Source organism: Teleopsis dalmanni, chromosome 1 (genome assembly GCF_002237135.1).
Source record: "Teleopsis dalmanni isolate 2A chromosome 1, ASM223713v2, whole genome shotgun sequence".
Taxonomy (NCBI): Eukaryota; Metazoa; Arthropoda; class Insecta; order Diptera; family Diopsidae; genus Teleopsis; species Teleopsis dalmanni.
In genome coordinates this window covers 96,431,959-96,449,091 of record NC_051846.1, presented here as the reverse complement: position 1 = coordinate 96,449,091, position 17,133 = coordinate 96,431,959, and the positions used below count along the sequence as shown (strand labels likewise).

General features: G+C 32.4%; 2 protein-coding genes across 2 annotated transcripts; one reads left to right on the top strand and one right to left on the bottom strand.

Annotated features, from left to right (window-relative positions):
* Positions 1-3,284: 3,284 nt before the first annotated feature.
* On the top strand, positions 3,285-9,375 carry LOC119689409. The gene is made up of 3 exons (XM_038104237.1): positions 3,285-3,634; positions 8,684-8,828; positions 8,906-9,375. The coding sequence occupies exons 1-3, from the start codon at positions 3,285-3,287 to the stop codon at positions 9,236-9,238; spliced, it is 828 nt and encodes a 275-aa protein (XP_037960165.1). The 3' UTR covers positions 9,239-9,375.
* On the bottom strand, positions 9,374-10,826 carry LOC119689399 (protein ALP1-like). The gene is made up of 3 exons (XM_038104229.1): positions 10,778-10,826; positions 9,999-10,667; positions 9,374-9,384 (listed from the first exon to the last, which is right to left on the bottom strand). Exons 1-3 carry the CDS (start codon positions 10,824-10,826, stop codon positions 9,374-9,376), a joined length of 729 nt encoding a protein of 242 aa, XP_037960157.1.
* Between the last annotated feature and the right edge of the window lie 6,307 nt (positions 10,827-17,133).

Below are 17,133 nucleotides of genomic sequence, written 5' to 3'. Positions count from 1 at the left end.
CATATTAACTGATATACGATGTTTTGCGATATCTGAACCTAAAAAACTAGCTGTGTTTCGATGTATTTAGTTGAACCTTAGTCGAGGGTCCCTGCTCGGGCGCCACTTGTAATGAACCTACTTTTTCCTAGCCGGGGTAGTTCTCAGCCTAGTCCAAGGTCTTACAAGAAAATTTCTATTCGCGGGGACCCAGCGTTCAACTAATGTCGTTTCTACCGTTGAAGTAAGATGTCGTAACAAAGTAATTATTTTCGAATTCAAGTTTTTTTTTCCTTTATTAAACAATTGGTAATATATGTATAACAATCAATGTATTTTAAATAAAAAAAAACAATTTATCAAATAATATCTTTACAATTACTCATAAATAATAATAATCAAATAATATTTAACTGATTTCAATTTTATTGAACAATTTGTATTTTTAAATAAAAAACCCAATTTATCAAATACTGTCTTTACAAGTACTCGTAGTTAATAATAATCAAATAATATTTAACTGATTTCAATTTTTATTGAACAATTTGTATTTTGAATAAAAAAAACCAATTTTCCAAATAATGTCTTTGCAATTACTCGTAAATAATAATAATCAAATAATATTTAACTGATTTCAATTTTATTGAACAATTTGTATTTTAAATAAAAAAAACCCAATTTTTCAAATAATGTCTTTACAATTACTCGTAGTTAATACTAATCAAATAATATTTAACTGATTTCAATTTGTATTGAACAATTTGTATTTTAAATAAAAAAAACAATTTTTCAAATAATGTCTTTATAATTACTCGTAGTTAATAATAATCAAATAATATTAATTAATCATGTTTTAAGTTTCACGTTTATAAATGCCTTCTTTGTGTTCATTTACATACAACAAAATTTATAAAAAAAAAAACTTATAAAATGTTTTTAAATAAAAATATAAGGGAAGATTACTTTGATATTTCACTTAGAATTTTTATATAATATTTTTACATTCCTTAATTGTGGATTCAGTAATTAAATTTTTAATGTTACACTTTATAATTATTTGAGATTAAATTTGCATATTACAGAATAAAATTTTTTCCACAAATATCCTGTTTTCGGTTTAATTTCGAGTTTTATACATATTATTTGTTGACTTCTGTATTTTATATATATATATATAAGCCTTACCCTCTCTGGTACATCAGGGCAGCTTACAATGTCCAACGTTGATTATCAGGAACCGCCAATCACCTTAAACTTTGCCACGTATCGGAGACAAAGAGACACCAAAGCCGCGCCACGTCGTTTGCTTATGGTGTCAACACGTTTATAATCTTCGAACGAGCACCAGTACAAAATCTTTTAGTTAACCACTGTTAAAGCCGTCAACTATTTCTTTTATACTGGGGCTATTATCACTATTATCCCGAGCACCAAAATAAATTTTATTAGTAAAAATCAAAGTTTTATTTGACACTTTTTGCTCTTAGGCAATTTTTAATTTTTTTACAAAAAAAATAATTAACGTTGTAAATCAAAATTTAGTTTATAAATAATTTTTGAATTAATTATTTCTTTATATGGACAAAACTGAGTAATTCACACCACCGGTACGTTGCGTTTCGTTTAACATATCCACGAGCCAAGAGACCGAAAACTTCTCCGCTTGCGCCTTTTATTCTCCTTTTTTTCTAACTGCGTCGAGCGGACTTTTTTTGTTAGCCGTTGTTCGGTCAATACCCTCAACATTTCCCCTCATCAGGCATTCTGTTGTAGACTTCTGAAAGCTTTAAATTACACTCGCAGCTTTTTCCCTATTATCCGCTGCAATTTTTGGCGATCAACCGAAATGCACAAAGCAAATTAATAAATGACATTTCTCATTTTTTTCTATTTTTGTTTTGATTATGCTTTGTTTTTTTACTAAAATGTGTTTCATGCAGTTCGGGAAAATAATTTAAATTTATTTTAATTAATATAGTTCGAACTATATTAATTAAAATCAATATTCGTCAGGGTATTTCAAGGTATGTATAGCATATGTTAGATATGTTGGAGTACATAACATCAAATTTTATTTAATTATAGTTATCTTTGACGTCAGCATTTTGTGAAACGTGTAAGAATGTGAACGTGTGAAATGCGTATTGTGTGACTAAAATTTATTCAAAAAATTTAGTCGTCACAAGCTGAAGTTGGGACGAAATCCTAAATTAATGCGCATTTTTCAAAACTTATTTTTATATTTTTATGTATTAATTATATATATTATTTATAAAAAAAACAAATGTTTAAAAAAAATTACATTACATTAAACCACAAACAATGTATGTATTAATAAAATTATATTTTTTCTATTTACAAACATGAACAAAACACCAACGAAGAAAATAAATAACATTAACTCATTTCGTACCTCCGTGTGGTATAAAACACGGCTAAATTTGAAAATTATTTAAAAATATATAAAAGTAATTAATGAAATAAAATGAGAGTGATCTCTCTAATAAATATCATACTCTTCTAATTAACTTGCACTTGTGTTTTTTACTATGCATAGTAATATTAAGTCTATTTTGTTATTTAAGTGCTGGTGGAGTTAGTCTGAATTTGATTGTTTTATATAAGGCTTACATTTGTTCATGCAAAAAGTTCTGTCGTTAATTTTTTACTGTAAATAAAATTATAATGTCGTGCCTAAGATATCTAAGAAAACAGGAGCTATTGCATATTATTGACAATTGGAGTGAAGATAACTCATTAGTGCCAAGTGACACTCCGCTACCTATTGAATAATAATGTTTGCCACCTGATAATGTTGCTGGTGAATCAGACAATGAAATGATTAAGGATGATGAAATATCAACAAACATTACATGCGACTTTAAAATTTTGTTCCCTTTTTTGAAATCCGCGTGTCTAATTGTGAGATGGTATTTAAGTACTATTGAAGTTGTATACGAATTTAAATGCACAATATTATGGTGGTGTTGTAGAAATGCCTGAGTCGCAACTATTCACTTTGGAACTTGTAAAACCAAAACGTTTCGGTTATAAGCTATGAACCCTTTCTTTGGATAGTGGGTATATCTTCCAGTTTTTGCCATACTCCAGTGCAACTAACAAATACAACAAACAATTGGAAATCGGTGCATTTCTTGTAAAGGAATTATTGAGCCATTGTGAGTATCTATTGCAACATACTGTATGATTCCGTTGAACCCATACTAAATGTGCAACGCTATAGCAAAGAGGAAAAAAAAGTTGGTGTCCCGCAGCCTCAAATTATCAACAGCTACTACCGACATATGGGCGGCGTCGATTTACTTGACAATGAAGTTGTTAACTATCGTATCGGGAATAGAAGCAAAAAGGGGTGGAGGCCATTATGGGTACAGTGTTTAGATAGTGCTGTAGTAAATAGAAGCAATAAGGGGTGGTGGCCATTATGGGTACAGTGTTTAGATAGTGCTGTAGTAAACGCTTGGAAACTAAATTGCTTTGTCGCTGCTTCTACCAACACAAAACCAATACCTCAATTAGACTTCAAGAACTTCATTGCAAGAAACCTTCGTGCATCAGAGAATTCAATTTTCATTACAGAAGCTACCGCTTACGATGATTTGAAAAAGGAAAGTCACACAGTGCAGCAGAAGATGTTTATCTTCCGGGAAATTCATCACGTGTAACCGGTATGCACGCTCTCATAAAAACTCAAAATCGTCACCACTGTATTGTTCGTATACCAAAAGCTACAGTTTTTATATATGAAAAGTGCCATTTAAGTGGTCATATAGGTAATTGCTTTAAAATTTTCTATGAAAATAAACAATATTACATTGATCGTAGACAATGAGGCAAGTAAACTTATTTCTTTTTACATAATATAATACATTTATAATAATTCAAATTTATTTTTTCATTAATAAACATTTGAAAAGCATAAAATATAAAATTTTATACTTACATGTCTTTTATACAACTTACAATGGTAATTACTTCACAATAAAAGGAATTAAATTCCATATTTGCGAACAAAACACATATAAAAATGTTTGTACTATCGAAGAGAAAAAAATGTGCTATGGGTCCCAGCGTGTGGTTGACCACACGGCACTTTTCCGAAAACTACTTTTCAAAAAAAAAAATTTATTTATGCAGGGAATTTTTTAACTTAAAATAAGACCTTTCTGAAAATTTCACCATAAAATTCCAAGTTTGAACTTGCCTGGTACTTAATGGGTTAATACACTGACACTGATTTTAGGCAACAGCAGTAAAATTCTGTTATCACATTTATTAAATAACTCACTTATATTTTGTCACATTTAGTTTAAAATATAGATTTTTTCCGTTCCTTAAAAATACGATTTTTTTTAAAAAAATTTTGTAACCACGCGGAAAAAACAAAACGTAAAACGCGGCGAAAACAAAAGCATGCGAATAACGCAAAGTACACAAAAATACACAAAAAGCATGCGAATAACACAAAATACACAAAGCACAAAATTTAACACGAAAAGCACAGAAATTTGCATACGGCAAACGAAGTCTAACAAGAAACATAATTGCCAACGACAAATTTACCGCTGCGCTACACCGAAAAGCTTCGCTTGAATGAGTATATAAGAACGCGTATTTCGCATGACTGGGGACTTGGTTCTGTAAACACAGACGGTAAACAAGTTCAGCTCAGGCTTATTCAGTCTACTGGTCCATTTGATCAAATTTAGCTTACAGGCTCATTCAGTGTAACTGGTCCCTTCGATCAAATAAGGATAATTCAGTCTCATTCAGTCTACTGGTCCATCCGATCAATTTAGCTTACAGGCTCATTTAGTCTAACTGGTCCATTCGATCAAATTAGGATAATTCAGGGTCATTCAGTCTACTGGTCCATTCGATCAATTTACCTTACAGGCTCGTTGAGTCTAACTGATCCATTCGATCAAATTATGATAATTCAGGCTCGTTCAGTCTACTGGTCCATTCGATCAATTTAGCGTACAGGCGTTGAGTCTAACCGGTCCATTCGATCAAACTAGGACAACTCAGGCTCATTCAGTCTACTGGTCCATCCATTGTTACTACTAACCTAGGTTATTCAGCCAATGTACAAATTTTCCTTGACACAGAGCATCCGAAAGAAGGAAAGGAACCTAGAAGAGAACGCGGTCCTGCCAGGAGCCTCCTCAACGTCAACGTCAACAGCAGAAGCATCGCTATCGTTTCAACAAGGTTTTCATAGTTCACTATTGTATACTCAAGTGACATTAGTTCACCATGATGATATAACTACACGCGCAAATATAACATTTACTTACCATTAGCAATACATTTTCTTTGGAATTATAAATTTATTTTTATACAGCATTTTATGTACAAATGCATATTGTTTGATATATATCTATTTTTTTGTTTTGAAATAAATAAAGTAATTATTGAATTATATTATAAAACTACGCTTTCCTTTATTGAACGAATTACAATTTCCGCAGCTTTGCTACCTCAGCAAACAAAACGACTGAAAAATGGTCGTCAGAGACCATTCATTCCCAAATTACTGAGAAGAGACATATTTAACCTGGTACACTCGTTATCGCATCCTGGTGCCAGAGCCACATTATATCAATTAATGTTGAAGTATGTTTGACCGTCAATTCATAAAAATGTAAAGTCAAGTGTTCATCAATGTGAAAGCTGTCAATGAGCTAAGGATAATAAACATACCAAACCAGCTCCAATGTTCTTTCCAAAAACAGTAGATACAGTGGCAACAAGTTTCTTTGCCATTTGGTTTTCATGCTTCAGTTCACTTAAGCTAATTACAACCGATCAATGCACCCAGATTGAAGCAAATTAGTTTCGAGCTGTCGCCGACCTACTGGGAAGTGAAAGCATTCGTACGACTTTTTAGTTTATGACATCGTGTAACGATTATCTGGTAAATTTTTCGTCGAAAACGGCGTACCATTCAATCAGGAAAAGTTCTTGAACCAATTTCGTAGAGAGTTATAACAATTAAGTCCCAGCTCAGAATTGCATCTCTCAAAACAAACAGTTTTTGCTCACAAAAGTTTAAAAGACTGCACTCATATCTTCTCACATGCTGATCATATAAGAAATCCACTTGAGCCGCCATACACAGGTCCGCATAAAGTTATTAAAAAGATAAGTGAACGGATCTTTAAAATTCAAGTCAGTAGCAAACAGATAAACTTTACAAGTGAAAGGCTAAAAGCAGCGTTCCTCGCAGTAAATAATGAGCAGGCAACAGAAGCGTCATTCTTAGAGGTATTCATCTGCCCGACTTAGCCCAACCACAACGACAGCACTAGCAATAAATAAATAATCTTTGAAGTAAATAATCTCAGTGCCAGTAACACAAAAACATCATCAGCAAATTGATCGCCAAGCTATTAAAATAAATCACAACGGATTTCACCACAGCCTTCGACGCTCATTGAGAAGAGAGTGCTGTGGTGAACACATTAATCAGTGCAACGCCATCTGCCATGATGTGAAAACCAAAGTGCAAACAGCAACTAATTTAATGATCCGGCGTCCATTAGTATCTAGCGCGTTTTCTTAGAAGCAAGAAAAAAAATCACATAATTGCGTGTAAAGTAATAAATGTTCGTAAAATAATAAATGCTTACAACAGATATTTAAAAGTGTTTTAATTAATAATTAATTGGCAATACATTCATTTACCAATTAATTAGTATCATTCATTCACCAAACGGTGAATTACATAACATGTGCGCACACAAAAAACTAAACGAATTAAATAATTATTTAATACTATTTTCAGCAAGGTTTTCGCAGTCTGAATATTTTTCGAATCAAGTACATGGTGGAAAATTTTCTCAGTCTGGCGTGTAACTGCTTTCCTAATTTCAGTAAGCCATGAATATTATGTGGCTCTGAGAAGCAGCTGCAACAGATATAATAAAGAAATTTTGGGAGAAACAACAGATACCGAGGATGATTAGCAGTATAGTATGCTCGCATATCTCAATCAAAAGGCCAAAACGTCATTGAAAATATAATTTCAATTGCAAGCAATACTACAGTATAGTCCTGCAAGCTAATGTAGATGCAAACAAATTGTTATTAAATATTAGTTGCGGTGAGCTCGGATCATTGCATGACTACCGAGATTTATGAAGATCTCATTTACATTCCAGGGCAATGTCAAATTATGATGAGTTACTTCCCAATTCTGCTTTTCTAATTGGAAACTCGACCTATCTATGTACGAACTGGCTTTGAAAGTCCATGGGAATTTAGATGACAATCAAAAGAAATTTAATGAGAAACATTCGTCCACAAGGATTGTAGAAGAGAATGTCTTTTCTATTTTAAGTATAAATAAAATATATCATAACGTAATGTTAATATATAAATATAATTCAGATATGTCTTAAGTAAACTGTACCTTAACGTAAATAAATATTAAGTCTTTTCGGTGTCTCGCAAGTAGGGAAAAAAATACATGCTGACATTGGCATCACTGTTGCAATCTGTCAAATGTTTTGTTTTCACAAGCGGCAAATCTTGCATATGTGCACATAATGCATGCAAATCGCATTTTGTATAAAAATAAATAATTCATATAATTTGAAATGTAAAATTAATAAAGAATTAAAAGGAATGATAAGACTGTTGAAAATTTCCAAATAAAACACTGATATTTTACTTTCTTCTCAATTTCCAAATTTATGAAATTTCTGAATTTTATTTGAATATTTCTTTACATATGATTGCAATATTCGTTGGAATTTTCAATGAAAATTCACAATAGTTCGCTTAAGCGTTGGTAACCCTTTTTATTTACTGGTCGATGTGTTTGGATATCTATACTGGGCGAGATAGAGAAAATAGTGTTGTTGTTTTGCGCACATTTCGGCCAATATAGGCAACTTGTTTTGTTTTTTTTGTTGCGAGTGTTAGGGCCATGTTATGCAGAGTGTTTCGGGCACGGCAAATTACGCTCTTTCGGGCTATGCCGAAAATGCATGTTATGCAGAGTGTCACATCAGTATTGCCAATTTCTTATTTTTACAATGTTTTGATACTTTTTGGTTGTGCCTAAATTTACAAGGAAATTTAGATATGCTCACTTTTAATTTGCCACCAAAAATAACTAGCAAGAAAAAACTCATAGAGGCTGTAATAATGTTAATTTATTATGACATTATCTTGCAATAATTGTTAACAGTACTTACGCCTTTCTTTAAAATCGGGAAGTGTAATAATTATAGGTGTATTCGGTGGCTCGCAAGTACGGCAAAAAACAGCAAGTTGTTGGCCTATGCAGGCCTATACTGGCCGCAATGTACGCAAAACAACAACACTATTTTCTCTACCTCGGCCAGCATAGTTATGCTGGCCAACCACATCGGCCAGTAAAAAAAAAAATGTTACCAACGCAATAAGCGAACTATTGTGAACCTTCATTGAAAATTCCAACGAATAGTGCAATCAAATGTCAAAAATTGAGGAAATAAAAATTCAAACAGAATTCAAAAATTTGAAAAATTTTGAAAAGTAACGAGCACATTGAATTGAGCACATTGAATTTTTTATTATGTTAGTTATTACCAAGTAACATTTATTTTATTTCATTTAATTTGTAGTTTACATACATAAAATTAATAAAACAAACATAATTTTTGAAGTTTTTCTAAAAAGTTTTTTATAGAAATACACGCAAACTATGGACCAAAAAGGAAACGAAGTGTTTTCTAGAGTGCTACTTGACACGAAAGGAAGAGTTTTTGGAAACCAGAAAAAAAAGACTTGGATATCAACATGTACTTGAGGACATGATAGCACATGTAATTGCAGTAAGTATCACATAACTTCTGCAATCATTTGAATAAAAAAAAAATTAAATTAAATTAAAAAAAAATATTTATTTTAGGATGACTTTAATCCAGTGTGCTTAGAAAGAAAAATGCGCACACTTCTAAGTGCATTTAAAGCAGCCAAAGATAACAACAGACGGACTGGTGCATCACCATGTTTACCACCCTACATGGAGTTGATGAACGAAATATTTGGTGATAAACCAATTATTTCAAATAATCACACTGCGACGTTAGGGTTTGACAGCTATGTTGTAGATATAGAGGTGCTGAAAGAGTTGGAAATAAACATTGTGCAAACGCACGCTGAGCTATCGCCAACGCAAGAATCACCAACGGAAGAATCGCCAACGCAGGAATCTATAACGCGGGAATCGCCAATGCAATAATCATCAACGCAGGAATTGCAAATGCAGGAATTGCCACAACCTTCAACTTCATTATTTAACCGCAAAAGAAAATCTGTGCGTCAAGAATATTATGACAACAAATAGAGGAAGAGAAATTAAAATTTTTTAAAGAAACTATGAATGAACTGAAGCAAAAAATAATTAAGAAATGGGATAATGAATTGAAATTAGAGGAAAGAAAATTGAAATTGGAAGAAAATAAATTTAAGTTAATTGAAAAACTTACGCAAAATATGTAAATATATTTATATAAATTTTATAAAAAAAATATGTGTAAGTTAAAATACTTTATCAATGAAATGAAATAAGTTGATATAATATTTTTATATATATTTTAATTAAAAATATGTTATATTCATTTTATGTAATATATATTTTTAAGTTAAAAATTTCTTTAATTCATATTTAAATTTATACTATTTATTTTACTTTTATGTAAAATATTTTAAGTTCAAATAAGTTTCTAGTTGTAATAGTATAGTATTTTTATTTTCGTTCAAAAACATTATAATATTTTAATCTTAAAACTAATCTTACACATTAATTTATGCTTTTAATAAATAAATTACAAAATATTTACACATTAAAATATTATTACTTATTGAACTAAGTTAAGTTAGTTTCTATAAATGTAACAAAATTTTCTGTTTAAAAAATTACAATAAATATATTAATTAATAAACTTATATAACACCTTTTCTTAACAAATAATTAAAAAGTCTTTCCCTTCTATTATTACCATGATCTAATTCATGCTCTTCATCCGCTTGCTGTTCGTCATTGCTTTCATTATGACTATTTGATTCAGCATTCTCGAACAAATCATCCTTTATAATACAAATATTATGTAAAATACAAACGCTTACAACTATATTTGTTATTGCAGCCAAATTTGTCTGCTTCGTAAATTTTAATAATCTTCGAAAACGAGTTTTTAGTAAACCAAAAGCGTTCTCAACTACAATACGAGCAGATGAGTGTTTTTCATTAAATTTTTTTTGGCTATCGGTTAAATTCCCATAATTTTTGTAAGGTGACACAATCCAGTTTGTAGAAGGGTAATCAGAATCTCCAATAATAAATGTCGAGTTTGGAAATATTTCTTCGTATCTTGATTGTGCCATTCTATATAGCTTTGACCTTCTCAAAACTCTGTAATCATGCAAAGATCCAGGTTCTCCGCAAGTAACTTCAATAAATTTTTTATTGGCATCCACAACAGCTTGGAGAACGATACTATAACGTTGCTTGCGATTAAAGTAATCTTCTCCATGCTTTTGTGGTTTTTTAATGGGAATGTGTGTACAATCGATTGCTCCGATAATGCCTAGTATTTTGTGTTTACGTTCAAATGTATTTATTATATCTAATGCAGCGACTCCTCGTGGCCATGATACATAATCTCGGCCTATGGAAATCAAAAACGTAGCAACAGTTTTTACTGTTGACCATGCCGTGGAAACTGACACTTCAAAGAGATTTCCTAATTGTCTATAAGTTACTGTATTACCAACGTACCAAAGATATATATAGACAGACTCTTGCTTGAATCTTCAGAGGAGGCCATTGCGGCATTCATAACATTTAAAAAATCCGTGAAACAACTTGCATCCCTCGGCCGCTGCAAAACATTGCTTTCTTCTCCCAACATCGACAGTACCTACAAAAATTTACTTATCTTAGTGTTTTATTTTTAAATTTCCAATATTCTTACCATTCCTTTTAATTCCGTGTTCATTTTAATTTTATAATATTTTTTTAAACATATAACTGATTTATATGCACATATACAAGATTTGCTGTTTGTCAAAACAAAACATTTGACAGATTGCAACAGTGATGCCAATGACTCGCGTGGCCAACATAGGCCAACATGCATTTTTTGCCGTACTTGCAAGCCACCGAAGAGGCCTTATATTAGCTGCGTTTCAGCAAACATGATCCGCTCAGTGATCTGAATCATCTTTGCTGAAACGATACGGATCACGTTTGAAAATAATTGGCAACGCATGAAATATGACAGTTGGGTTTGTGTACAAAATTTTTTGATTTATGTGAATAATTTTGGCGCTAAACAAATAAGTGAGAAAATTTTAAATACAAAAAATCTAAAACTTGGAAAATAAATAAAATCTGTTGAAATGTCTGAAGTACGAAATGTAAGTTTTTATTTAGTATTTACTTAAAAACTTAAATTTAATTCTATAGTAAATAAATGGAAATTGCAGATTTTATTAGAATTATCGAGCAAAACTGATTCCTCCATTTTCTTTTTAAACACTAGTCTAAGTTTATTAAGCTCAGGGGATGAAATGAATCAGCATGGATATAGTGGAAATTTTGTGGTAACGATCAATAATTGTTCCGTTAAAGACTATTTGATTGGTATTTGCGCATAAAAAATACAATTGCTATATATTAATTATGTTTCATATTTTAATAGATTTGTTAATAAAATCCAATCAGCAAATGCCAAATAACCGTGGTGGTCACAATTGAACGAGAGCAATGAAGGAAATTTACATATTTTTGTGGTATATGGCAAATATAAATACTTTTCGCGAATTTGGTATTTGTTTTGGCATACCAAAAGCTTCTGTATGCAGAGTAATTGAAAGAAATAGTGTTTAGCTTATATCAATTGCAAAATTTCCGTTCGTGATTGACAGCACACATGTTAAAATAAATGCACCTCACCATAGCAATTAGGCTTATTTCAAAAGGAAGCATGAATATAGCTTAAACTTGCAAGCAGTTTGCAATGGTTTTTTTTACAAACGTGTATATTGGAGAGCCTGTCTCCTTATGTATTGTTCTGTTTTAATTAAATAAATGTATTCAACTTAATGTTTAAATATTCATTTCAAATTAATTGATTTTCATAAATTATCAAACGCTTTTTTAATAATAATAAAACGTAAATAATTAAAGTAATTGTTAAGGTAGAAATTAAGTAATAAATAAATTATTTCACATTGTTAAATTGTGTCATTCAATTTATATTTTAAGCAATTTAGCAATTGTGAAATAATTTATTTTGAATATTTATGTTAAGCTGAGGCAACAACTTAACTGGAGCAACGGTGAAATATGCAACGTTGCATTTTGCATTATTAACAGTGTTCCAATTAATTTGTTGCTGAGGTATAATTATTATTAATAAAATTATTGCACAAAAATTGTATAAAAGAAATTGAAACAATAAAGAAAGTAATCAATCAATAAAAACTATTCTTTGATTCTCGTCAAACCTAATTCTGCTTTATATAGAGTAAGTTTCAAGTGCTTAATCTATAACCAATAAGCAATATTCAATAAGTTAAAGTGCTTATTGACTATTATAAGGATTAAGGTATTTAAAATATACATAAATTTTTGGTGACCCCGACGTGATCGACGTAGATCAAGGACGTAAATCAAGGACGTGACCAAAGATCACGATCACATACTACTTCATTAAGGCGTCGAAGCAAGAGCACAACAGTGTGAGCTTCAAGCAGATAAAAGGCAAAAGCACAACAAGTGTGAGCTTTCAATAAAACAGCAAGAGCACAACAGTGTGAGCTGCGAACACATTACAAGCACCAAGGTACCTGATTTGCTGGAAACAAATATGGAAACTTTTGAGGGGTTAATTCTCGAACAGCAACAACTGGGTCAATTAATCCAGAAATTGATTTCGAATTTCAAAAAGGATCCAAAAGAAAGGAAATTGAATAAAGCTTACTTTGAAGAACGTAAAAGGCGTTTAACTAATATATGGTCTGAATTTGAAGAAAATGACAACCGTATCAGAGAGTTGTCAGATGTCGAAACCACTCATGAATATTTTACTAATGAGGATTATTTAAAAACTAAAGACTTAGCAGAATGTTACATTGCTCGATTCACTCAGCAACTACAGGAGTTCAGTGATGAAGCAAATCTCAGCAAGAAGTCGCAAGTATCTAAACAAACAGAAATTTCATGTCTCATTAACAAGCAAATGGGAATGAAAATATCATTAAAACGACTATTGGAGAAGGTCCAAGGAGATTTGGGATCAAACACGTTTACTGCGTTGGAAATATACAAAATAAAAATCAACAAGTTGTGGCAAGAAATTGAGGAACTCAATTTTAATATATGGGAAATCGCTAGTGACCCACTATCAATTGGTTACAATATAGACGATTATCAACAATTAGAGGAATTAATACAACAAACTTTGATATCAATTTCTGAGCTGATAATAACAAAACAACCACATGTAGTTACAACAGAGGTAACTAACAATCCAATCCAATTACCGAAGGTGTCTATACCGCGATTTGACGGAGATTATCTTAAATGGACACAATTTTATGATATGTTCTCTCAAATGGTAGACAACCAATCACTACCCAAGGTACAAAAGATGTGGTTTTTAAAAAATAATTTATCAGGAGAAGCAGAGAGGCTCATCAGACATCTGCCAACTACCAATGATAGTTACGACGTAGCATGGAAGATACTTCAGGAGAGATACAGGAATAAGAGGATATTAACAACCATGTTAATACAACGGCTGCTCGGACAACCTCAATGCTCTGGCACTGCAATGTCTCTAAAGTCACTACATGATGTCATACATGAATGTTTGTTGGCATTAAACAACTTAAATGTTCAAACAGTTCATTGGGATCCACTCCTCCTTCACTTATTAACAAAGAAGCTGGATGCAACTACACATACGTTGTATGAGCAATCATTGGCAAGGCCAAGGGAATTACAATCAATGACAGGGTTTCTAAGTTTCATTGAAACACGTTTTCAAACTCTGGAAGCAATCGGCCAAAAGAGTACTACCAATAATAACGTAAAGGTATGTAATACCGCAACAATCAACAAATCAACCAGGCAATCATGCATATATTGTAAGCAAGATTTACATCAAATATACCAATGCAAAGGGTTCTTACAAGCAAATACTTTTGAACGACTACAATTTGTTAAAAAACAAAACTTATGTCGTAACTGTTTGCGACCAGGTCATATAGCATACAACTGTAAATCAGGCAATTGTATCAAATGTAATCAAAAACACAACTCTACTACATGTAAACTCATGGGTTAATGGCACTGAAAAACATACAACAATACCAAAGTCGAACAATACTCAACGCAATGTAAGCACAGGTTTAAGCGTTGATCATCAAGCATCATTAACTATTGCAAGAAAGCACAATGAACAGCAATATGTATTCTTAGGAACAGCAACTATAAGATTATTGGCACATAACGGCCAAGAAATTCAATGTAGAGCATTATTAGACTCAGGTTCTCAAGTTAATTTAATGACCGAGAGGGTAGCTCATCGACTAGGAATAACTCCAAAAGCAACATCAATGCGTATAAATGGAGTTGGTAACACCACAAAGGGTGCTCGTCAAAGAATCAGCACTGTTTTTAAATCAATGAATAGCAATTTCAATACAAATTTAGAAGCATTTGTGTTACCACATATTATTGCTCCACAACCAACACAATGTGTCAATATCAGTTCATGGAACATTCCAAAAAATATTACATTAGCTGATCCTAACTTCAATGAGCCACAAAAAATAGACGTATTATTAGGAGCTGAATTTTATCCACATCTCTTAACGTCAGGGCAAATCCAATTGGGAGTCGACAAACCAATACTCCAGAATACTACTCTTGGATGGGTTGTAAGTGGCAAACTATCAGAAACAGTAAAAGGTGACGCAGTCTGTTGTATGTTTAGCGAAGAAGAAGATTCGCTAAATAATCTTCTCGTCTGATTTTGGGATCTTGAAGAATCAGCACAAAATTCAAAACTACTGTCTGATCAAGAAAAATTATGTGAAACTCATTTTGTGGAAAACTTGAAACGTACTAAAGAAGGCAGATTTATTGTGAAATTGCCACTTATTGACAGTGTATCAACATTAGGATCCTCTAGTGAAATTGCACAACGCAGATTTTTCTCTCTTGAACGACGGCTGTCAAAAAATGAAGCATTAAGGACATAATACGTGCAGTTTATAACTGAGTATAAAGATCTCGGTCACATGGAAGAAATTCAACCTGATGACATCATGGCCTCACATTATTTCATTCCTCATCATTGCGTGATAAAACCAGATAGCACCACGACAAAATTACGTGTTGTGTTTGATGCATCTAGTAAAACTTCATCAGGTCAATCATTGAATGACATTATGCATACTGGTCCTGTGGTACAGAGCGATCTATTCTCAATATTATTACGATTCAGAATTCCAAGATACGCTTTCACAACGGACATTGAGAAAATGTATAGGCAAATACTTATTCACCCAGAAGATCAAATGCTACAATTAATCATTTGGAGAAATAATCCACAAGAGCCGCTACGATTTTATAAACTAAAAACTATGACATATGGGACTCGATCAGCTCCATACTTAGCTACCAAATGTTTACAAACTTTAGCAAGAGAAAGTTCTGGTACTTATCCATTTGGAGCAGAGACCCTACGAAGAGATTTCTATGTCGATGATGGATTATGTGGTTCTAACAGTCTGATAGAGGCTAAGGTGATTCAAGAACAACTAATTAACATTTTGAAATCATATGGTTTTAAGCCAAGAAAATGGTGCGCTAATCACCCACAATTACTACAAAACATTTCACCACATGATCAAGAAGTCTGTTGGGATATTTCTACTTGTTCGTTCAAAACAGCTAAGACTTTGGGAATGATTTGGACACCACAGCTTGATAATTTGTGCATAACAACAAGTATAACACCATGTACAACTTTTACTAAGCGTTCAGTAGCTTCAGACTTAGCAAGAGTTTATGACCCATTAGGATTGGTAGCACCAATCATAGTCACAGCAAAAATATTTGTTCAACGAATTTGGGAATTAAAGACGACCTGGGATGATCCGTTACCTCATGAATATGAAGCCGAATGGGTTAAGTTTCGGTCAAGACTGCAAGAAATTAATAATATGATCATTCCGAGACATGTTTTTAACCACGAACTTCCATTAGATATTCAATTACATTGTTTTGTAGATGCATCTGAAAAGGCATACGGAGCAGCAATCTATGTAAGAGCAATTCTGAAAACAGGTACAATCATAGTACGGCTACTTTGCTCAAAATCAAGAGTAGCGCCATTAAAAAGGCAAACAATTCCACGATTAGAATTGTGTGCAGCACTTCTGGGAGCCCAACTGTTAGCGAAGGTTAAACAAGATCTTGCATACGATAACCACAAATCTTTTTTATGGACAGACTCACAAGTTGTATTATACTGGATCAACTCTAACTCAAATATTTTTCAAACATTTGTAGCACATAGAGTAGCACGAATTCATGAAATATCTAATGCAAGCCAATGGCGTCATGTAAGGTCCAAATTAAATCCAGCAGATCACCTATCAAGGGGTTTACAACCTACGGAATTACATTCCAGTCACATATGGTTTTTTGGACCACTATTTTTATATGGAAGCGAATCATTATGGCCAGGTCCAATTGCTCAGGAACATCTTATAACTGATCATTCTGAAACCAAAAGAAGGGCGCTTGAAATGCAACGTTCAACACAACCTTCAATCGTAACTTCAGCAATCACCAGCATTACTGAAGATTTCATCTATAAGATCAATTATAGAAACTCGTTTGCAAGATTGCAACGAATCATTGCATACGCACTACGATTTGTAAAATACTCCAAAGGCAAAGACAACAGGCACACTACCTCTTTAATATTAAGTCCAGACGAGTTGAACTCATCATTACAAGTAATCATACGTATAATACAACAAAGCGATTTCAGGGAAGAATTGCAGCAATTACACTCAAATGGAACAGTCCACAAAACTAGTTCTCTCTCT